Source organism: Pseudorca crassidens, chromosome 18, assembly GCF_039906515.1.
Source record: "Pseudorca crassidens isolate mPseCra1 chromosome 18, mPseCra1.hap1, whole genome shotgun sequence".
In the NCBI taxonomy this organism is placed as follows: domain Eukaryota; kingdom Metazoa; phylum Chordata; class Mammalia; order Artiodactyla; family Delphinidae; genus Pseudorca; species Pseudorca crassidens.
Window position 1 is genome coordinate 75,887,537 of NC_090313.1, and position 24,864 is coordinate 75,912,400.

Consider the following 24,864-nt stretch of genomic DNA (forward strand, 5'->3'; position numbering starts at 1 on the left):
GGGAGCCGTGCGTCCAGGGACAAGGAGGAAACATGGGGTACCTGGCAAAATGCTTCATGTTGTAAAAATGGCACACAATTAACTTCTGGTGAAAAAAAGTAACTGGAAAATCTGTCATTCATCCAATCACTGCACAAGCAGCTGCTCACCATCGAGGGGTCGGGCCGTGCCGGGAGGGTCTCGGGACATGCAGAGGAACGTAGCACACGCGGAGCACACCATGCACACGGGCAGCTCGGGGCAGCGGCCACAGCAGCCTCGACGCCAGCCTGCTCCTGCTAAGGCGCCCCTCTTACCCCCCGACCCCCCGCAATGCTGCAGTTCAGATCCCCCGAGAACCTTCCCCGGGCCAGCAGCTGATCTTCACTCCGTTCCCTCCCACAGGACGCAGAGAGGATGCCCCTTTCAAAGGTTAAACGGAAGCATCTCAGAAGCAATCAATGCTCAGGGTATCAGTCGCTATGATAACTGAGACTGGATGCGGTCGAGACGCCTCTGTCTTCTGGGCAGGCTGCTTCCTGCTCTGGGAACGGCTTCTTCTTTCTAACTGTACCAGTGCTTTCCCGACTCACTCGAGAATCCAACCTGAACTCTTGGCTACACAAGAATTGTGCAGAAATTTAAATGGAAATCAGAGCAGTATCTTCTGTTACCTAATAAGGAAAATGCTAATTAAAAGCCCCACCCTTGGGCTTCCCTGGTGGCGCAGTGGTTGAGAGTCCGCCTGCCGATGCAGGGGACTCGGGTTCGTGCCCCAGTCCGGGAAGATCCCACATGCCGCGGAGCGGCTGAGCCCGTGAGCCATGGCCGCTGAGCCTGCGCGTCCGGAGCCTGTGCTCCGCAACGGGAGAGGCCACAACAGTGAGAGGCCCGCGTACCACAAAAAAAAAAAAAAAGCCCCACCCAACCCCCAACTTACCCCCCTCCCCGCCAAAGATGAAACATACAACACTTATCAATAAGCAAACGTGTTTAGGGTGAAAAGTGTAATTTTATTTAGATGTTACTTGTACATAATCTATAGTAAGATATACAAACAGATAAAAATTGTTTACTAGGAGGTTTTTTTTTTTATACCACTTTAAATTCAATGTACAACAGCATTGGTAATACTGCAAGATGACAGACTCTGGTTTAGAAAACAAAAATTACTTGCTACTGTCGCTGACACATTCCCATGAGTGTTCAATGGATGAAAATGTATCATGGATTTCAGCTGCAAATTATTACAAAACTTTCACAACCTAGCCACTTGGTGCTCAGAAAAGATTTCGATATTCTAAAAATTTACTGAAATGAAAATGCTAATTCTCCAACAGTATACTTCTACTGAAGAAAACCAAAAGTGACCAAATCTTATGGTTTGGGGCCAAGAACAGAAAATCAACCACATCATGGGTGGTTCTGAGGCATCTTCTCATCCCTCTGCCTGATCTATGACGTGAGGAAAAGCTTGTAAGAAATTAAACTAAATACACGCCAGGGGAAACGGGACAATTTAAAATAACCTTACCACATACAACTACTTTAAAATGTAAAATCCATGGATATGAAGGATGCATTTACATGTTTTTCTCCATCTGTTTTGTAAATACTTTTTGCAAATGAGAACGGACAATTCAAAATAGTCACTTTTTCCTTTTCATGTACTATCATATTAGAAAAAGTCTGGATTTCATTTTTAGAATAAATCAAATGCGCTGAGAAAAATACTGCAAAAAATAATCTACACTGGATTTTAGTCCTCTCCCCTTCTGTTAAGGGCTACGTAACACATCAGGGCGAAAGCTTTTTCACTAGTCAGAATATCAAGTTGAAAATAACTTGCTAATTAAACTACAGGAAGACAACCAATACTTAACAGGCTCATGAATATTTACGGATAAAGTGCCACTAATTTTATCGTGATGAGATATAAACAGAAGAAATCCTGACACGGATAGTAGCTTTACGCATTCTCTCCATCCTGAGGACAGAAGGGCCGTAAGAAAAACCAAAGAAGCATTCCAAATACAAGTTCTAGAATGACACAGGTGACTCCTTATCCAAAGTAAAGCTAAAGACGAAATATTATAAGAAAGACAAAATACGATCGAAAGTGGTAAAAGTCCCAAGGAAAATGCCAACACAGTTGGCCTCCACACTGGGGAAAAAAAGGAGAGAAATTAAAGAGAGAAACTGAAAAGTTCATTAACAGCTACTACTTACAGGCAATAAACGTATGGTGACGAGCTCCAAGACACAGAAACTCAATCAAGAACCACGTGCCCAGACAGCTGGCTTTAGCTGAAAAGACTCAGATAACCTGGCCCGGGCACTGGGAAAGGTAATACAGACCTGAGGCTTTTCAGAGTTCCAACCTAGGTGACTAAAAGCCCGTCAGGCTGGCCTTACAGGATGACCACGACCTTCCACAGGCCACAAGTGTCCCTCGGGGACACAGACGTGATGGGGGGGGCCGGTGACGTCCTGAGGAGAACTCATTAACAAAAGCCGGCAGTCAGGGTCCTGCTGACGTTCTACCATCCACCCAAACACCTCTGTCTCAGCTACAGATTCCTGGGCCACAACTGAGTCACTAGGACCCACAGTCCGTTTGACACACGGTACAGACGAAAGAACTGCTCAGTGGGTAAAGTGTCTCGTACATCTGTGAAGTTATATCTGAGATCAAAGCCTGGGATGTTTATTCCTTCCAAACAAGCAGTTACCCTTCACCCAGCATTACAGAATGTAAGCTCTCATTCATGAGTTTCCCAGGGGTTTGCCTTGGGCAGGAAAATCTGCCTGGGCTCGCGTGTCACCACGTGGGAGGGGACAAGGAAGGGACATGACCTGCTCCAGCGAAGGGGCGACTCTCCTCTGAGGTACCTGGTCCAGCCTCGTGTGCTGACAACCGTGTGGGAAAGGGACCGATGTGCTTCTAGGACAGAGCGAAGGCCCTACTCGTGCTGGGTCCCTAACTGGCCATCGCGCCAGGAAAGGTGAAAAGCTGCCCCAGTCTCCTTTCACCTAAACTGAAGCTGTCAGGATTCAGACCAGGTGGGGCGAGGTGCCGCCCGGCCCCTCCTCTGCAGCACCGAGGCCTCCACGTGGCCTCACTTGGCACATGGCTCCGGAAGAGAGGTTGTGCAGGGCTCTACACCCGGGGCCACCCGGGGCCGGGCAGGCTGGCACCCGAGCTGCAAGGACCGCCAAGGGCTCTGCATGCCATCGCAGACGGCAGTGGCCCTGAAGGAAGAAGGGCTGATCTCCACTTTCATTACGGCTGCGCTGCTGAAACCTCTTACAAAACTCCTCAACAAGCACCGGCTCCACGGATGCCCACAGGGGATCCTGCCTGCAAAGGGCCAAGTTCCCATTTCACAAGAGGGAGCAAAGGAAGCGCAATTCTTCAACAGAGCGTTCCCACGCACAGAGGCTACCAGGCCAGAGAGACTGAAAACAGAAACATCTAACTCTCCTACTTGTCAAATCTTTCTCTCTAGAACCAACTTCTTCTGAAACACATTTAAAAAAAAAAAAAAAGTGGAAACAATATCTCTTACGGATGGGAAGACATCAGTCTGACGCACAGTCATTAATCTTGCAAAGACCAGACATCAGGCAGCTTCACAAACGCACAGCGAGTCTGCAGGATTCTAATGATCAAGGGGAGTGAACCCAAACTGCACTAAGTACTCTCGTGGCCAGGAGGAAGGAAGCAGAAGGCTGTTTTCGGGACAATGCAATAGTTACAGCTTATTTCCTCGTGTGCAGCACGGTTTGCTATGTTTCGTGGCACTTAAGTATTCCACAGTAAATACTGAAAAACCCAGAATTTTTGCATGTGCAAGAGCAATCTCACGTTATCGATACAAAAGTCGCTAAGCTACGGGATTATAATACCACTATGTGGGCGCCGGGGCCACAGAGATCGTCAGCACACTCCCCAGCCCGGGGCCCTGGGCGCCAGCCTCAGTCGGACCAGTCGTTCTCGTCCAGCTCCGAGTCATCGTCCGAGTCGCTGTACTCGACGGCGATGCGGCGGGACAGGATGGTGGCCACGTCGTTGCCCACGGGCTCGCGCTTGGCTTCCTGCTCCTGCAGTTCTTGCACCTTCTTCAGCTGAATTCCTGGATACACGGGACACGGCTTAGAACGACACCCCTTGGCTTACCGCTCCAATCACACAGAACGGACAGGGAAGTCTACCCGGCTGCTGTTCTCCCCACTGACACTCTCAGAAAAAGCTTGAGAAATCTGAGGGGAGAAGCTTGGGAAACAGAGTTTCATGAGCAAGAAAAAAGGAATGTGCGAAGTCATAAGGTTCTTTACAGCGGTGCGTTGAAATGTAAGAAAGTCAGTTACAATTTCAGCGCACACAAGCACCGTGAAAGAAAACTCCAGGACGGCACAGCCTGACCCGGCAGCCACCAGGCACGAGAGGCTGTTTCAAGGTAGATTTACGGTGGCCGGTGGCCCCCATAGTGGACCGTGTTCCTGGACAGCCTGGGACCCAAAGGCTTGGGAAACAGAGCCAAGCTTCTGGCTAAGCGGGCGAGGTAAGTGAGAAAGCTCAACTTCAACAATTACCGTTGAAAATGGGTATGAGATCGCAATCACCTTACTCTCTTACTTTTGTAAGTAACAAAATGGGATATCTAACAATGTGCTGTGTTATTTCCTTAACCTTTTCTTTCAGAGTAATTTCAGACCTATAAACTAGCCGTAAGACTAGTAGAAAAACGTTCCCATATAACCTACTCAGATTCCCCAACTGGTAACATCTGACCAAATTTATCCTCTTTCGCTCTCATTTACACACACACACATACTTTTTTTCTGGACCATTTGAGAGTTAAGTGGCATATAATGTCCCTTTGCCCCTAAAATACTTCATGTGTCTTTCCTAAAAAAAAAATTGATCAAAATCAGACTAGCAGCAGAGATACAATAGTACCATCTATTCTACGAATTTTATTTAAATTTTGCAAATAGACCTAATATAACAAACGAAAAAAGTTTTCCACCAGGTTTGGGATCCGCCATGGGATCTCACCTGTTACATTACTCGCCACGTTTCATTAACCTCCCTTAGTCTCTGTGTTCTACGACCTTCACGTTTCTGTAGGACGTCCCTCGATGTGGACCCCTCAGAGGTTTCCTCTGACACATCCAGGTTACGGATCCCTCTCATTGGACAAGGCTCACAGGTGTCAAAAAGCAAAACACTGTCCTACCAGGCCCGCAAACGCGTGATCAGTGAGGTATTCTGACTCTGGGACTTTTTCTTCTTGACAAAATCATCGTGCGTCAGTAACGTCAATGCATACAAGAGCTCCCCGCCCTGATCTGACCAGAGACGCTCCACTTCTTAAGGTTTCGTGCTCTGGGGTTTGGTGTAGGACCTTCACCTGACAAGGGTTTTGCTACTTAAATACATGTTGAAAATCTACTGGCTTAGTACATCAAACTAAAAATATGAAAAGGCTAAGTAAGTTACATCCTAGGTTTCTAAAAAACTAAATCACTGACATGAGCTCATTTTCTTTCATTTATACTTTGGCCCTTAGAGTAGAACGCAGAGAAAGAAGATCCAATTAACTAATGATCATTTTTATTATCCGTTTCTGCTCAAGTAAAGCTTTCCTGAATTCAGTGCTTTATCACTGAGCTTACTTTGCACTGAAAAAAACATGTATCCACTATTAAGAAAAAAGAAAACCAAACAAGGCTCCTTCAACCCTCTTCTACCGGCCCTCTGGGGCAGAGGGGGTCCCTGGAAGCAGACGAGGCTGCAGCCGCCGGGACAGGGGGCAGCGTCCCGGGACGCGCACTCACCCATCCGAATGGCAGCGAGGAGGTCGCTCCGGGCGTCGCTCACGGGCGGCTGCGCAGCCTCCGGCCTCTTTGCCTCGGCTCCCGGCGGGCCGTGCATCGGGGAGGGGGAGAGCGAAGAGCCGGCACCTGGAGGGCCCGGCGGCGGCGGCGGGGGGCCCGGGGGGGGCGGCGCCGTGACCACCAGCCCACCGGAGGGAGGGTGGGTAGGACCCGCGTAGGAGGGGCCGGCGGACGCTGGGAAGGGGGGCTGCGTGGGCATCTGGAGGGGGCTGACGAAGGCAGTCTGTGCGGAAGGGATCATGGGCGGGGGCGGCGGCGGCGGGGGTCCTGAGGGGTTGTAATACTCCATGATCTGTGCCGGGAGCATCCTGGCGGAGACACGAAACAAGAGTCACCAAAGAGCAACCCAGGGTCCCAACCTCGGAGTTCCCGCACGCCTCGGAGAGGGGCCTCCCCGGACAAGACGCACACTGGCAGCTGAATTTACAACACTGCAGGACACGAACATCCACGCTTTGGACCACAGGACCACACAAATCCCTAGGTCGGAATTCAAGAGCATCTACTGACGTGCACCAGAAAGTTAACCACTGAAAACGTAACTTTCTGTGGAACACTGGAACAGCTGACTGCAGAGGTAAGAAGGCAGCACAAATGCATCCTTTGCACGAGGCATCTCAGAAGTGGGGGCTTGAAAACCCATCTTACAAGGGTTCTGTGGCCAATCAGATTGGACACTTCTGTATTTTATATCGCGTCTCCACGGAAATTCCCCAAGCCCATGACGCCCATCAGAACATCCAAAGCTTTGAAAACCCCTCCAGCCGAGAAATCTGCTGAGTTCCGCGTAGCCAAGAGCTTTCCAAACCAGCTGGACTGCAAACCCTCCCTGCCTGATACTTGGGAAGAGCCACAGAACACACTCTGGGGATCCTGACTTAAAGAGAAGCAACCACGGGAGAAAACCTCGGGGAGCTGAGGGACCGACATCCAGAACGTGACCCACGCTGCTCTGGAGTGAAGAAAAACAGTCGATGGGAACACATTTTCAACTTCCCTGGGCGCTGACTCGGAGGGGCTAACTCTTTAAAGGCTGAGGTGGTGCGAAAACCACAGCCTATCAAAACACAGGCAGGGGGCTTCAACGAACAAACGCTGAACAGGAGGGTCTTTGTTTAGGTGGTGTTCGAATTTTTCCCAAACGACAGAAAACAAGAGGACCTGGTGGCAGAAGAGTATTTGGGTACCAAGAGGTCCGGGTGACATGTACAAGTGTAGCAAGCGCTGCACTGTATAGCTTTCTCCTTTGAGATACGAGTTCTCTGCGGTTCGCCCAGCATATCAGAGAAACACTGGAGCAGCTGGGACAGGCTCACAAAACCGGCAGCTCATCCTTTGTCAATGCCTTGGCTCAGTCATTCAGACATAAAGGGAACGTGTGTTTGCGAATACAGACACCAACCTGAGGTTTATCTGTAATAAAAAGGGGGAGTAGCATGACACTGCATTTTTTCACACAGGATTTCTCACGACTGACAGTATCCGTATCCGGTCATTCTGGGCTGCATCCTGGCCTCCACAGTGTGATTACTCAGTGAAAATTCTTCCACCACGCACAGCAAGACCCCAGTGCAATGGCAAGGCACGGTCAGAGCCCGGGAGTGGGGAATTACCCGTAGTCGGCGGGAGCCAGGGGCGCGGGGGCCTGCGACGCCTCTGCGGCCTGCGGCGGGGGCGGAGGCGGCTTCTGGGGCCGGTTCAGGGCCAGGTGCCTGGCCGAGGCCGACGGGGGCCGGAACTCGTGCTCGGGGGCCTGGGCTGCCGGCCCGCGTGGCGGTGCGTCACCGGCTCCATGGGAAGGCGTCCCGGGCTGCGGGTGCAGAGAATGGTTGGGGGTGGCAGGATACGAGTAATCCGTGACGTCCGACGCGTGGGACCTGACGGCCAGAACCAGGGGTGGGAGAAAACGACGTAAGTGAAAAAGATTTCCCCTCCCAGGCATCAGCATGTATTTGAATAATAACACGGCCAAGGCACAGAAATCACACGCTTTTTCCCTTTCCCATCAGCTAGATCTAGGCCCACAAGCGACAATGTAATCACGACTTTGGCAGCAAGCGCCAGGGTTACGCGGATTCAGAGCCGCAGCTTTGAAGTGAGCGCATCAGACGGACACGGACGGGCAAGCGGCAGACAGCAGAGCCCCCTTCCTCAACATCGCAGCCGACTCTCTTCTAAGAGAGGCTGCAAGACACACAGTGCTTAGCTTGAAAATGGCATCGGAGACCTAAGATTTTAGTGCAACGAAACTGACAGCATATGATGAGACCTTATCAAACGGCAGACGAACCGGATACGTATTAACAGTAAGAACAGAAAAAGAAATCAAGGATGCGATACGGTGAGTCGCGGTTTTCTTAAACAGAAGAAACATATTTAGCCAAAAAGGAGAGGAGGAGTGCGGTGCCACGCGCAGAGGCCCTCTTGCTGTCTCTGAACGCACGGGTGGGAGGGAAACTCTGAAAGGAATGCGCGTCTTGTTTTAGTCAGCAGGGTTCAGGAGGATGCTGGGACCCGGCCGCTGGGGGAGGGGAGGGCTCGGCAACGTCACACGGTGTTAGTCACCCGGGTTACGGGACGCGTGGTCAGTACAGGGGGCACATCCTCTCGTGACGCCGAAGCAGGGGGCTGCTGAGGCTGCGATCCAAGAACAAGCGGAGCGACAAACCCTCTGGGCGTCCTGTCGTCTCCCGAGCTCCCTGCCTGCTGCAGTTTCCTGGCGTCACTCATAAACTCAATGCCCATCTTCCTTCTCTCCCACTCTTCTCTTCTCGTTCTTACTTTTCTCACACTTACTTGCTGGTTTCTGTTAGGATTCAGCTTGTGTCTCTCCCTCTGAAGGAAAGAGGCAAACACACATCGGGTCTTTGGAATTCAGACAGTAGCGTCCCTGGAGCGTCACACCACACAGAAAAGTTCTTTAAATGGCAAAAGATCACTGGCTTTTTTCTTTTTCCTTCCCTAATTGCAATATAATAATAACCTGTAACTCACTTTCTTCTCCCCTAAGTGCCCTATGAACTCTAGCTTACAGTGCGCGTGTGCCTGCCTTCTGAACTGTGGCAACCGCTTGCTGGTCAGAGAGTTAAAAATATTTTCAACGGGGGAAGACTCTGACCTGTATTTAGATTTATCTTATTCTAAAAACGTAAATACCTAAAACTCTGGAGTCCTTGACGATGGGTGCTTGGCTCTGTCGGGGGGGCTGCGTCATAGACTGGGCATAACTTTCTAAGGGAAATGGACTCGTCTACAAAACACGGACTGCTCCTGCGGGGATGCGAAGCCAGGAACTGGGAATATTCTGGCACCATTTGGAAAGCTGTCCTGTAAAGCAGCTTGGTGATAAAGGGCCGAAAGGAGGCAATACAAACGGCATAATCGGACGGAGGAAAGGAATGGGCGGTGAAGGTCCGACATCAAGAATTACAGCAGGAGAGCGGGAAGGACAGGGCTCTGACGAAGGGTGCGTGGGAGACGGGACCGGTCACTCGACGGGTCACTGCCCAAGTACAGGGGACCCCGGTGGGCTGGAGGAGAGGTGAGGAGGGGGGTGACCTCTGAGAGACAAGGACCCCTACAGGAAGGCAGAAATCAGCCACAGAAGACACGGCACTAGTGTGGGCACGAGCGGGTGGTCCTGAAGCTGCATGAGCGTCAGGAATTATCTGTTACGGGAAAGAGAACTTGGAGGACTGAAGACAAGATGGAAACAGGAGGAAGTAGGTGTAAGCAGTGGAGACCCAGTGGGAGAATCAAACGAATCCCGCAGGGTTCTGTGGGTGGGAGGGTGGGCAGAGTCGGGCGTCTGCAACACCCAGGACAGGAGGAGGAAAGGGGCGAGGATGGTGGGCAAGGAGGCATCCTGCTTCCGGGTCGCTGGGGAGAGCAGTGGACAGGCACTGCATCAAGTCTCATCCTAAACGTACGCTTAGAATCAAACCATCCCTGACCATCTACAAAGAGAGTAAAACTTATCATCAGTTCATGCAATCAGCTTAAAATATGTAAGTTATATGAACAACTTATACACGTACCATGATACCTGATACTCAAATTTCCCTCAGTTATCCTGAATACATCCACTAAAAACCAAGTTTCTAAGTAATACTTAAAACGTGAATACAAGAAGTTAAAAAATCAGAAGATAGAAAACAGAGCAGGATTTCACTTTTGTAAAAAAAAAAAAAATTTGCACATTTACAGAAAAATGACCAAAGAAAGAAATACACTAAAATGCAAAAAAAGTGGTTTCTTTGGATAACAGGATTATGAATACTTTAATTTTTTCTATAATTTGCAAACATGGAAAGTTTATCTTATTTCATAATAAGAAAAATAGTGATATGCTTTAGTCAAATAAAAAATAAAAATTTCCAAAATAATTTAAGGGATCAATTGTACACCCAGTATGGCACAATCTAATCTCAGATTCTAGAATAAATATCAATTATTCAACTGAGGGATTAAAAAAAGTCATTTTCCATCTACCTACTGAAATGAAAGGGAATATATGGAGAATTGCAAAGTATATGTTTTGCATGAGTCAACAGTCACAACTAAGTTAGCTGGGAAAAAACAAAACCCAAATGGCCCTCCTGGGACCGATCAAGTTCGAGCACTTCTCCCACCCAAAGAACTATGGGCACAAGTGTGTCATCATTCTTACTTTCCACAGAAATAAACTGACATAAAGATTAAAACTTGAGGCCAGGGCTCAGTTAAAGCTCCAGTAATTCTCTGATAGCTAACCGATCGCAGCTTGTACAGAAAAATGACCTAGACCTGCCTCACAGGCAATGACTGACAGCCCTTGTGGGGTAGGAGCATCTATAGGGCTGTAACCACCAAATATCAAAAGCATCTTCCATCTGTCAGTCTGTGCTAAACGCTGAGGTTAATAAAGACAAACATAAAAAAACCCCAAAACCCAGATCTAACGCAAGGTCCAGGTTGTTGCTGTTTGTGAAACATCCTTGAATCATGTAAGAATTCTCTATTCACATTTTTAAACACTGACGGAAGACTCCAACTTTACAGAAGCAGAAATAGGAAATTAACCGTAAGTTACAATTGACTGGTCAGTTCTTCTCCTTCAGTGAAGCCCTTTTGGGATAAATGCTGCTTACTGACCACATCTTTCACATCTGCAAGAGAGATTTTTACTTAATTGCTAACAAATTTTTAAAATAAACTTCCACAGAATTCTCCTCCTGCAATTAGAATACATAAGATTAGCGAACTGAAGGAAAAAAATCTTTGTTCATCACTTTTAGAAAAGGTTATCAAAAAGAACAACAGTTATTCCTTGATCACATCAGCTACCACCTACCAATCGGTTCAGATACCAAGTGAAAGGAAAGGCAACATTCTAAGCAAAAGAGGCGGAGAGAGAATTAAATGATTATTAAAATTAAAAGGGTCAGTCATAGGCAGTTACGATGCCCAAATTCAGAATCAATGTTAAAACAGTGCATCTAGGTTAACGGAATGCTCGAGTTAAGCCAGAGAGACAGAAAATCACACAAGTAACCCAACGTCACAGAAAGCTGCTGTGAACTATTATATACGTTCATTTCTGAGGGAAGTTTGGAAACACACTGTGGGCCAGAGAAGCACAATGCTACCGTGCGTTTCCATTCACAGGGACGCCAAGGCCGGCTTTGCACACACACATGCACACGAACACGCACACGCACACACACCTAGTGTCTGGGGACAGGGATCCCTCGGAAGATGCTCCGTGGTGTACGCTCTGCGACAACCTGGTGTCGGGTCTAAGCTCTTTGTCATACGCCATCATATTCCATTCCTGGCGCCTGTTTCTGGCTTTTCTAACCTTTTTCACCTCCCGGGTTGTGCCATCTATGCGCTTTTGCTCCTGACGTCCGGGAAGGAAGGCAAGCGTGCCGAGACAGAGGGAAGGAAAAGAGCGGGTTAGTGCAGCGGCCCCGGCAGCCACGAGCCTGGCGTGCAGGCAAGGCAGGCCCGTTTCCATCACTCCCGGGTCAAGAACGTTCTAACATGCTTACCCAACTCAGACCCGACCAAAATAACACATACCTAACGATTTAATGTCGACACATCAGAGTTACCGTGCTGCAACTTCAAGAGTCGCTTACCGTCATTTTGGATCAAGAATTCTCACTTCACTAGGATTTAGCTCGTTTTCAATGTACGACACCTTTTAGATCCCTATTACACACATGAAATACCTGCCCACACCAGACAGAGAAATCGTTTCCCACCCCCACACCATTCTGACTTGTTAACGTGCAATCACCTTTCAAAACATAATTTTAAATGCTCCATTTCAGTTTGAAAAGGTTATTGCAGAATATTTAAGCGAACCCTGCAACTAGCTTAACAAAAAAAAAAAACAAGATAAGAACTTACCTTCCGTCCCGTACAAAGAATCATTCCTGCTCCAGCCCTACTTTGCCAGCAAAAATGTCTTCGATAAATAACTTGGGTCCTACGCAGGTGCTTCTTTAAAGGTGAGGACAGTTACTTCTACATGTGTTTACGTCCCTCCTGCTTCCCCCGTGAGACCTGCTGACCTTTAGGGAGGTGAACTATGCGCCTTTATGTCCTACGCTCCCCTCACGGCACCTCCACGCTCAGTAAACGCGGACTGAATGATCACGTGCAGGTGAGCGATGGTGCTCACTACGTCCCAGCACCTGCCAGGCCCGGACGGTACAAACGGCAAACAAAAGAAGACAAGGATCTGCCCTCATGGAGCTTGAGGTCCAGCGGGGAAGCCCACAGAGTCACACAGGTAAATGCACAATTATGAAATGTGCAACAACACGACTGTATTACACAGAGAACGCTGTCCGGTCTGGAAGTCAGGGAGGGTGCCCGAGAGGCTGGGACGAGCTCTGCAGGGTGAGGAGGCCTGAGTCCTGCAGAGGAGGGGGGCAGACGCACGCAAGAGGCCATGGGACAGCATCTCGCCAGGAGAAGCGACAGAAGGCGAGTGTGAATTCGGGCGAACGGTGGGTAAGACCCTGAAGGCTGTGTAGAAATGTTGTTCTTTATCCCAAGAGCAACGGGAAACCATGAAGACTGAGAGGGGAGGGGCTGGCACGTGAGAGGAGCCCCTGTGCTGGGGACAGAGTCCACGGGGAGAGGCAGGGATGCCGGGCAGAAAGCTGCTCAGGTGTCCAGAAGGAGAGGAGGCCCATGGGAGAGGAGGGGAGCCGTTAGCCCAGGTACCCAGGAGGCTCAAGTGATGTGCTGGCAGACGACGTGAACGTGAAATTCACAGAACACATGCCAAGTGTTAATAAAGACACGGAAAGATGTGCCATTCGTATTTGATTTTTTGGGGGGTGGGGAAGCTCATCAAAAAATAATAATAGTTCATCAGCAGATGAATGGATAAAGAAGATGTGGTACATATATACAATGGAATACTACTCGGTCACAAAAAAGAACGAAATAATGCCATTTGCAGCAACATGGATGGACTTGGAGGGCATTATGCTCAGTGAAATAAGTCGGACAGAGAAAGACAAGTACTGTATGATACACTTATATGTGGAATCTAAAAACTACAACAAACTAATGAACATAACAAAAAAGAAGCAGACTCACAGATACAGAGAACAAACTAGTGGCTACCAGTGGTGGGGGGCACGTAGGGATGGGGGAGGGGGAGGTGCAAACTAGTGGGTGTAGGGCAGGCTCGAGGATGTATGTACAACATGGGGAATAGAGCCAATATTTTGTAGTAACTGTAAATGGAAAGTAACCTTTAAAAGCTGTAGAAAATTTTTTTTAAATTTTTAAATAAATGAAGATAATGCCAGATAATAATAATCATCTTCAGGACTGGAGGAGGCCTGTTAGGAGTATAAGCTGGCTCAGTCCTTAAAGGGTCAGGAGCAATAGGATGGGATCTTTCCAATTTTCAAGTTCGCATTGCACTTCTGGGAATTTACTCTGACGAAGTATGTGCACGTGAGTACAGGTGCCCCCTACAGTGCTGTAACAGCAACAATTCAGAAGCAACCTAAATATTCATTAATTCGGTAATGGGTAAATAGTTTATGAAGCCTCCGAACTTTGGAATATGACACAACTATTAAAAAGCATGAAGTCCACCTTTATTACGTCACTGTATGTATATGTCTGTGTGTGTGTGTATACAGGTCAATTCTAGGAATAAAAAATACTCTGTGAAGTGTGTACACATGTATTTATGAACGCCCTACAAGGCCGAAAAGTATGCACATGTGTTACCAGAGGGTGGTTATGCCTGGGCAAGGGAGAGACTCACCCCCAAATTTTCTAAACAAATGTGTTTTACTTCAGGGTAGGTGGGGCATTTTACAACTGGCATGTATTGTGTGAACACTTTTAAATCCAAAAGAGAGAACAAAGAAGGGAGACCTCAATGGACTCCAATATACATCTCACTCAAGCGTCACTGTATTACACTAATTGATAACTATCACCCTTACTTTTAAGAGATGTATGCTGACACATTCAGGGATAAGTGTTATATCTGCCACTTTCTTTACAATGGTTTAGTCTCCAATCTACCCATCAACACACACCCGACACACACACACACACACACACACACACACACACACACACCCCAACTATAATAAAATGCTAACCATGAGGCATCTGCATCTCAGCTACGCTGCCTAGGTTAAAATCCTGAGGCTACTGCAAGCTGTTTCCTGCCCCAGGATGATCCTAGCTGCTCCTACCAATACCTGAAAGCCCCTCGGTCTGCCCAGCACGCCTCCGGCATCCCCTCTCATGTACATGCACGCACAGTCGCACACACATTCACTCTGCGGAGCTAACTTCTGCTATCAGTTCTTGCACCTCAGCGAGCAACACCGAGGGGCCTTCCTCAACTCACCACCTCACCTTCTGCACTGTCACCCCACCTGCTGCTGCCACCTCCCCCAAGGCTTCTCCTTCCCAGCACTGTAACTACAGCCTCACAACGACATAATTATTTGCATAACTTAAAAAAAAAGTTCTTAGACCATCAAACCAAGGAAATTTAATGTTCAGAAACAATGGATGTCTTATCCCCAAATTTTCTAAACTAATTCTTCCTTCAGATAGAATTGTCTGTTCCAAAGTGAAAGTGACTTTTGGGTTTCTAAAATCCTGGGAAATTAAGGATATCTTGCCTCATTTTCTGTTCCTGTATAAAGCAGATTTGTATTAAAATTTTCAAATTTCTTTCCCTCTTTGAGTTCCAAAGGACAGCATGATTATCTAATGTTTGTTTCCCCCGCTATATTTTCATCTCCATGAGGGGGATAATCCTTTCTTTTTCATCACAGCATTTACAAGCCATTCAAAAAAGAACCGTTATATAAACGAATGAATAAGAAATTCTCATCAGAATTTTATGTCTTTGAGGAATATGGAATGAGACAAAACTGCCAAGGAAATGACAAATAACTCTGAAGACACAGTAACCACACAGAGTAGATTAAGACTAAAGAACAGTGGCAAAAAAGTTAAATATTTTTGGCAAAAGTATCACTGATGCTTCTAGGAAATCCCGGGAGGCCACTTTAAAAGCAGGAGATTTTTAAAGGAGAGTACTCTTAAAAGTACTTGGGGGTTTGCCCTGTTACCATAAAAGAGTTCGGGGATTCAGACCAACAGGCCTTTAAATCTCTGTTCCTTTTCCTTTGGAGAGATTAGTATCTTCTCTTTCTTCACCTGAACACTTTGCAGCTTCTTTGCTTGGATATTTCTCCGCGTGAATACCCAGCAACTCTTCGAAGATTTCCCATTAAATCTCCCCAACCCATCACCACGAGAAGTGCACACAGATAACCAAGTCTGTGGAATTCTCTCCCAGAATTCGTGGTAACCTCTCATACTTGCAGTCTGCAACCTATTTCCATGTTCCCTTTCCTAAATCCTGTTTTCAAATCTCAAGTTCTCTTCCATCTCGAACTGTCACTCCTACTGGGCCAATACACCTACTAGATGTCTCAGAACCTTCAGGCAGCCAGCCCACAACATGCTAAGCTCTTAATTCACACACCCTAATAGTTGTCAAACAAAGCAGGTGGTCATTTTTTAAAACACAGCTCACATATAAAAGGCTTGGCAAATATCTGCCTTTGGAGAGTTAACTCTGATTTTCAATGGTTGAAGTCTAATTTCTGGGCCCCAAAGGGATAATTTTCAAAACAGAAGTTCCTTAATCTGAGAGTGGGTTTGTCCTCCCAAGAGCGTTTGCAGTACAGATGTCTCTCAACCTTCCAACTTGCAATTCTCCTGCCTACGACCACCCCACCAAAGGGAATCTCATTTTTAGTAAATACTACCCTCCTCCAAGTGTGCAGATCACACACGCTTTTCAATCCAATATGAACCTCTCACCACGGTCTTAATTACAGTTAGGTGACAACCCAACAATTAATAATGTTAAAAAGACCAAAGCAGAAAATTCTAACTGATACGGAATGTTGACTACTTTACGAAATTTGAAGAGCAAGAGAAAAGTTATAAACCACAGTTACGAACAAAACTGTATTTATTAAAGCAAGTATTAGAGAACAAATCAACAGTATTTATTGAAAACAGTATTACTGTGTTAGACTGAATGGTATCTTCATGTGACAAATGCAACCTCTAAAACAACTTCACGAAATTCAACATCTCAACTGTTTAAAGAATTTACTGATTTTAAACTTCTAATTTCTAAGGGAGAATCCCATTTATACGCACGTTTCCCATACTAGAATTATTTACCTTTTGACGTCTTTTCTCTTTCCTTTTGTCTTCTGTGTCCTGTAGCATTTTTTCTTTCCAGAGGTCAAAGAAATAGGAAGGATCAGTATAGAACTTCAGCCCGTCCTTTTTATCATCTCTATAAACCAATGTATTACAAGTCGGGGGGGAGAAAAGGTCGTTAGAGAGTTTCATACGGGGTAAACATTAATGTTAATTCTAAATCATGAGATGATAACATCTACGTGAGGAATTTGAACTGTCCTTATACACTGTTAAGTCTCCCAATTTTCCTTATTTGGAAAAATGTGTGAACATGCAAGAACAGCACTTTTTTTCTAGAATAATGAAGTAAAAACTACTCTTGCAAATTTAGATTTCGGTACAGCAAAGTGCTGCCCAAATCACAATATGGCTCGTAAACAGCAACATTTAGTTCCACAGTTATTTCAAGGTATGTTCTGTTTATTCCAATGGGGGCCACACACACAGATGGATTCTTAGTATATATATACATTCACTTCTACTCTGGAGCGACAATGTTATTAGGATAAAAATTAGCAAGTACTCTGTGCTTTTCTCTTAATCAGGTTTGCCCAACGTCTACAATTCAATTAGGAAAGGAGCAAAAGGTTCATGGTGTATAAATGTAACTAGGATAAAAAGTGATGACCTAGATATTTTTTTAAATGGAAGTAACCGACAAAGAAAATTCACTTGTAGCCATTTCATTGTCAAGAACTGCTACAATTACTATATTCTAAAAAATACTTCAAGTCTTTTTTTAGAAAATTTATTTATTTATTTTGAGCTGCATTGGGTCTTCGTTGCTGTGCACGGGCTTCTCACTGCGGTAGCTTCTCTTTGTTGCAGAGCACCGGCTCTGGGCACACGGGCTTCAGTAGTTGTGGCTCACGGACTCAGTTGCTCCACGCATGTGCAATCTTCCCGGACCAGGGCTCGAACCCGTGTCCCCTGCATTGGCAGGTGGATTCTTAACCACTGTGCCACCAGGGAAGCCCCAAGTCTTTATATAAGTTATTCATTTATCATAAAGCCAGTAAGAATGCAGCCAATATGAATCCACAGTTGTAATATAAATCAATAGACAGCAAAGCTCAAAATAATCATGATAAGGAGGGAACACTCTATTTATTCTACTAATGCTTTAAAAAGTATCTGGCCTGTATATTACCTTCAAGAGAAGGCAAAACATTTACATTTAAAATTAGCATGTCAGGGACTCCCCTGGTGGCGCAGTGGTTGGGAATCCGCCTGCCAATGCAGGGGACACAGGTTCGATCCCTGGTCTGGGAGGATCCCACATGCCGTGGAGCACCTGAGCCCATGTGCCACAACTACTGAGCCTGCGCTCTACAGCCCGTGAATCACAACTACTGAGCCCGTGTGCTGCAACTACTGAAGCCCGTGTGCCTAGAGCCTGTGCTCCGCAACAAGAGAAGCCACCGCAATGAGAAGCCCGCGCACTGCAACGAAGAGCAGCCCCTGCTCGCCACAACGAAGACCCAATGCAGCCCAAAATGAATTTATTTTTACAAATGAGCATTTCAATTAGTCATTTAAGGCATACAGAGAAAGAAAAAAAAATCAGAGAAATGAGTATAGAAAAGAGTTTGTGGCCACACAGTCAAAGAAAGTGACATGAATTACTCAAGGAAACCTGGTCTTGAAGTTCCTGCTATGCCGTGTTCTGTAAGCTTCTCAGCATCAAATAAAGAGACCCAGGCTTTCATGAGGGTCATCTGGTAGCTCTGTCTTAAAGTCGCTAACAAATCAGCACAATTCACTCGGTACTTTAAACTTTAATTACTTAAAATCCTTTCTTTTCCAAATTTCCTAAGTGAGAAGCAACCTGCACTATTGAGATTTTATTAATAACATTATTGTGAAAAATATAAATTATTTCCCTAAGATACTAGGCCTTCAATACAGGTGAAGACAGAAAAACTGAGCAGGAACTTGCTGCAATTTTAAGATGTATAAAATGCACCTTCTTTTTTTCAAAAATGGAGCTAATACTTAATGGAATAAATATGTTTAATAACTTAAGCAAATGTTAACCTTGACATCAGAATATAAGCAGAAATGTCCTATGTTTATCGCAACTAAACATTCGATTTTTCAGTCACATTGTACATCTCATATTTAAGACTGCATTGTGACTGTGTCATATTTAAGTCCAAATGCAAAAGTTTATGTGTTTTCTTACCCCAAACATTTCTGTATTAATAAAAAGGAGATTTGAGCTGGCACTACTATTCTTAAATACTATTAAAAAGTCAAAGACATTTTTCTTTTCCATAAAACTGAGTAAACACACAATAATATAATATATAAAGGTCGATTCATTTTTTATGCAATTAAACATTTTAAATCACCACAAATATTTAATCATGATCTTGAATAATCAAACACAAGTGGTTCATTGAATTTTCTGGGTTTCTTTTTTCCTTTAGAACAAAGTATTTACTGAGGTTTCTTAGGAAAATTTTACTACGTTCTCATGGCTCTGGGCTAATAAGTAAAACTGAAATTGTCCCAGAAAAATGTCTATTGAACAAAAGCAAAGTCACAAGTTAAAACGTTAGGCTTACAATACCACTATTCATCTACATCTTTAAGTGAGTGCGCTAAAACCTCCAGAAAAGTGTGCTTGTTTCATATAAAAATGTGGTACCCTGGTCCTCTCCCATCACGGTTTCCATGGAATCTCTATTACATTTTTTGGAGAATCTTTCTGTCCATGCTGAAAGACAGGGATGCAGTCTGAATTACTGCTTTACTAGCAGAGCCACAACAAAGCACAGCTCCAAACGTCTCCTTTTGGACCCTGCGAAAGGATAGTTAATTCAGACCCAAAAAACCTCTGGGCACTCCCTGAGAAGGGCCACTGGGCCCAGGAGGACAATAATGGACGTGAAGGACACAGTGATTTCAGGAAGGCCTCTGCAGGGGTACTACCCAGCAGAGCTAATCCTGGGGGACCGTGGGGACCCCACCACCAGCCTGACTGAGCTCATCAGAAGCTGGACCAGTGAGCTCGACAGTGGGGTGAAAAGACAGGGAAGTACATGAAATGGGAAAGAACACACGGATGTGGCCGGCGGGAGGAGAGGAGTTCTAAAGGGCATTTTTAGTTAGTTTCTTAATATTCATTTTTTGCACATTTTCTCTTCTTTTTCCTGGAAGTCTGGTCCTAATAATGTGTCCTACCACTTCACACAGAAGGTTAATTTCTTGACTATATATTCACTCTTAGAAACCTCTAATGCTGTAGAACATGTTTTTCTGAATTCAGTAACAAACGTCTGCAGGGCTGAAATGCTGAGACAGGTGTTTTTCTGCATTAGAAGTGAATTATGCAGTTCCTTTAAACTTGCTTTTGCATGCGAGGAACACCACAATCCCACAGGGTTATTACATAATGTGCCCACTTCTGCTCTAGATATCTGCGTTTAAAAGCGAACATGAGCGCTCCCACTTCTCTTGGTAAACTTATTTATATTTTGAAAGACTCAGACTTTAGCAATTCTGTAAGTAACTAATTTCACTGTGGCTGACACCGCAATTATCATTCTCAAAGTCTGAAAAGATATTTTCACCGCACTGCTCGCCTCTCTCAACTCATTTACGCTGAAAAGGCTCTGGGGATACACAAGGCCGTACCTGTACGGTGTAAGGATATTCAGAGGAGGCGGTTTATCACTCTGGTTGTAAATGTCAGCAACAGGATTGGGAATGCTGTTCTTTGAAACCACCTGCTGGTCTTGGACTGTGGAACTTTTGAAAGCTTTTTTCATGTTGATATCCTGTAGTGACACTATGTAGAGAAAAGTCCAAGTCGGGTTATATGGAAATATTTTAGAAACAAGTATAATTTGACTCACAATCATAAACATCTCCTAGAACAGCCAAATAATGTCTTTTATTGTTCACTTAAAACCATGCTTAAATAGTACATGCATCCTCTCCCTCTGATAAACAGTCATCTCTGTAAGTCGCGCCTTTCCTTCTTCTGTAGCGATATAATGATTTCATTGAACCTAATATTAGAGCGTCATTCTTTACTTAAATAGCATTTCTCAGAAACCACACAGGAATAGAGTTATGAGTATAACAGGAATGTAAACACAATACCCCTGGGTATCTTAGGGGGAAAATCACTCAAACAGTTAATACCAGTTTAATTACAATACATGTGGGAAATACTTCTGCAAAAAACACACAAATGGAAAAACTGCATTAAATTTTTCTGACACTAACATTAAAGAGAGGGCAAAGCTTTTCAACCTACCTGTAGTCCTAGAAATTAAGCAGCATGATACGAATCTACACTAAGGAATGAGAGAACCAGGCTAAGTATCCTCGTTTCCTGAGTTTGTACAACATGTTACATCTCAGGTTTCAACTCATCTGACCTCCACACGGACTTTTTGAGGTGGGTAAACTGTTGCATTAACCCACTGGACCAATGAAGCTGGCGGTCAGGGGTGTTAAATGACCTCTCCAAGGTCACCCCGCAGGACAGTGGCAGGCCCAAGGAGAGCACAGATCTCCTAACTCGGCCGAGGGACTTTTCTACAGTTACATCCACGGCAAGGAAAGCAATAAGGTAAAATCTTGATTGGCAAGAAATTTTCAGGATATGAGATATGCTGTGGAATCTCATGAGATTTAACCTACAGACTAACCTTCTCCAGTGTAAGGTTTATCACAGGCGTTACAACTGCAAGAGCCAACAAAAAACTGAAGACAAATATTTTTTAAAAAAATACTTGTGATACCATTTGAAAAGTGAATGATTAATTTAAAATGTTAAAAATTTCTTATCTGAATAGACCAAGCAGCTATTCAAATTTTTATTTTTTAAAATAAGAGATACATTTTAAAAATCAGATTAAAAAGAGCACAGCTTCCGCTTGCTACTTATTGTTCGAAGAGTCAGTAAGAAATGCTCGTAACAGATATTAAATATCAATGTTCTACATTTCTGTTAAATTTTTAGTTTGCTAATTTAATTCTGACCTTTGAAAAAGATCTGAACATGAGAAAACATGTTTTTCTTAAATGATGAGGGATGAATTCCATAAACAACTATATTAAAAAAAAGAAAACCTTCTTATTACTACTACTATTAAAGGCCTAGTAGAAAAATCAGATGCTAGGACTGTTTTAATGTAACAAGAGAAATTGTAAGTACCCTTACATAAAGGTAAAAATAACTTTTCAAAGTAAATATAAAATGGCATATCTTGATTTGGGGGGACAGATTTTTTCCAGTCTAATTTCAGTCTTTTGTTCAAAAGAGACAGCAAGTGGAAAAATTTTAAAAGGAATTGTTGAATATTCATTTTGTTGAAACTACCCCAATTTCAGGGTATGACCACCAATTAACTACACAGCGCCTGTCAACACTAACTTTGTTTTAAAACCCTGAAGCCTAGAGGCCTTCAGTAAATGTTATTTCTGGGTAGTTAACCCAGAAGGATCAGCGGCATGACTTAGAAGCCTCGGCCCTAAGGAGAGCAGCAGGTGATAGCTCACCCTCCCCCTTAGCTGGACAGAGTCTGTGATTTTTAGGTAAGAAATTATCTTTACTACCAATAACTACCAATGACGTCCATGAGGACTTCTAATACCGAATGCATTCAAAGAGTCCTTTAAAACAAATACTACATGTGTAGTTTATTTAAAAAGAGAGTGTGGGGCTTCCCTGGTGGCGCAGTGGTTGACAGTCCGCCTGCCGATGCAGGGGACGCAGGTTCGTGCCCCGGTCCGGGAGGATCCCACATGCCGCGGAGCGGCTGGGCCCGTGGGCCATGGCCGCTGAGCCTGCGCATCCGGAGCCTGTGCTCCGCAGCGGGAGAGGCCACAACAGTGAGAGGCCTGCGTACCAACCAAAAAAAAAAAAGAGAGTGTGGCACACAAGGCTGACAAGATAGGACTCTCTTAATTACTAATTAACCCCATTGTTGTGGGTTTTCCCCCTCATCGTTCTTCTAGAAAAAGACAAGATGAAATAACAGCATGCGACCCCAAGGAAGAAGCAGGAATTACCCCGCGATTAGCCACTCCTGTCCCGTCCGCACCATCTCCAGCTCACAGCTCTCAGGCAGTTACCTACCCTCTTCCACTGTTGAGTCCAGCTGGGTGACTTTGACAGCAAGGCGGTCGATTCTGTCTTGAAGAGAATTTGCTCGGATGTAGAAGTTGTTGGCCTCATTAAACAACTCACCAAATATGTCTTCAGCATGTTTGCCTGGAGAAGGAACGCACGGGAAAGGCCACCTGGTCAGAACCCACATTCTCACCCAAGCCAAACTCCAATCTCAACACGTGGGGTTTTGTGCAAATGATCACAAAAATGAAGTATCACAGTCAAAGGCCTGTAGAATTTTTCAAAATTTATTAGGCATGTTCCACGTATCTGAGACTGACCCAAAGTTGTAGAATTTTAAAATGCCCCAAAATGGTATAGAATTTTTACTTGATTGTTCCATGAGCTATTCCACCAGTTGCTTTCCATTAAGCTTCTTTAGAAAAAACTACTCTCTCATTTTGCAGGCTGCATGTATAAACATCTCAGGACCTACGGTTTCCCTTTACTTCCCAAGGTAATTCGGTAAATCATGTTGTTTTCTAAACTTAGGATTTTACCTCATTCACAATCGGAAACGTTAGACATCTTATATGGCGCCGACAACTTTCCAATGGCATTAACGTCTTCTAATTCATATTTCAAAATCTAGGTATACAGTGCTGACTCTGGCCCTCCCTAAAAGTCGACATGTTGAATCCTGAGTTACATTTTTCTCTGTGGATCACCTCTTCATGCTTGTGAGTTTTAGACATACTTCCCAGTTTTTCTTAAAGTGTAATTAATAACATTTCTGAAAGTTTAACAAGCAAGATAGGAATCAGTACCTTACGATGAATTTCCAAATCCGAACGCTATTCCTTCATTCTCTCAACAATCATTTAGTAACTACCTACTTGAGTGTACAAGGCACGCCTGCATCCTCTCTCCCCGGACAGACATACCACTATTTTTTTTTTTAACTAGATTTCATTTTTTAGACAGTTTTAGGTTCACTGAAAAACTGGGCAGAAAGCAGAGAGTTCCCACGTAACACCTGCCCCCCACACACATAGCCTCCCCTGCTATCAGCACCCTGCACCAGATGGCACGTGTTATAACTGATGAACACACACTGACATGCCATTATCACCCCAAGTCCACGGTCTACATTAGGCTTCACTCTGGTGTAGGACATCCTATGGACTTTGACATGTATATACAATGACGGGGATCCACCACTGTAGTTATCATACAGAGTAGTTTCACTGCCCTAAACATCCTCTGTGCCCCAGCTGTTTACCCCACCCCATCTTGGCAACCACTGATCTTGCTTTTACTGTCTCCATAGTTTTGCCTTTTCCAGAATGTCACAGGATTGAAGTCATATAGTAGAGAGCCTTTTCAGACTGGCTTCTATCACCTAGTGATATGCACTTAAGGTCCCTCCGTGCCTTTTCATGGCCTGATAACTCATTTCTTGCTGTCACTGGATAACATCCCATTGTCTAAAAGTAACACAGTTTTATTTATCCGTTTACCTACTGAAGGACATCCTGGCTGCTTCCAGTGTTTGGTGATTATGAATAAGCATTTGGGTGCGGCTTTCCGTGTGCATCTAAGTTTTCGACTCACTTGGGTAAATACCAAGGAGCATGACTACTAGATTCTACGGTACGAGTATGTTTAGGTCTTTAAGAAACAGCTAAACAGTCTTTCGAAGCGGCTGCACTCCCACCGGCAATGAACAAGAGTTCCTGTTGCTCCACGCCCTTGCCAGCACTTGGTGGTGTCAGTGTTTTGCATTTTTGCCATTCTAATAGGTGTGTAGTGATATCTCGTTTTAATTTGCACTTCCCCGATGACATATGATGTGGAGCATCTTTTCATGTGCCTGTTTGCCATCTGTACACCTTCTCTGGTGAGGGGTCTGTTCAATAAAAAGCCTGCACACAAATTACATATGTTTTAAATACTGCAACTAGACGTGGCACCAGAGTTAACGTTTGTTTGCTGCCTTGTCAACTCTTTCCTGAGCAGACTTGTGCATCTAATGACCTCATAAACATCTCCACATGGATGTCCTGTACGACTCTCAACGCCAGCACAAGTTCTCATAGGAACTCGTGTCCACCTTAACTCAAACGTGC

General features: G+C 45.0%; 1 protein-coding gene across 7 annotated transcripts in view; it reads right to left on the bottom strand.

Moving 5' to 3' along the window:
* Positions 1-971: 971 nt before the first annotated feature.
* The window catches only part of WASF3 (WASP family member 3), a 90,596-nt gene continuing 66,703 nt past the window's right edge, over positions 972-24,864 (bottom strand). For 6 of the 7 annotated variants that reach the window (XM_067713667.1, XM_067713672.1, XM_067713668.1 and 3 more), the window contains 7 exons: positions 22,763-22,897; positions 20,305-20,458; positions 16,639-16,756; positions 11,589-11,764; positions 7,497-7,760; positions 5,824-6,191; positions 972-4,115 (listed from right to left, as the gene is read on the bottom strand). In XM_067713667.1, coding sequence (XP_067569768.1) covers positions 3,958-4,115; positions 5,824-6,191; positions 7,497-7,760; positions 11,589-11,764; positions 16,639-16,756; positions 20,305-20,458; positions 22,763-22,897 — 1,373 coding nt within the window. In that variant the 3' untranslated portion in view covers positions 972-3,957. Of the gene's footprint in view, positions 4,116-5,823; positions 6,192-7,496; positions 7,761-8,551; positions 8,719-11,588; positions 11,765-16,638; positions 16,757-20,304; positions 20,459-22,762; positions 22,898-24,864 lie in introns of all 7 variants that reach the window. The other variant, XM_067713673.1, reaches the window with a different exon arrangement.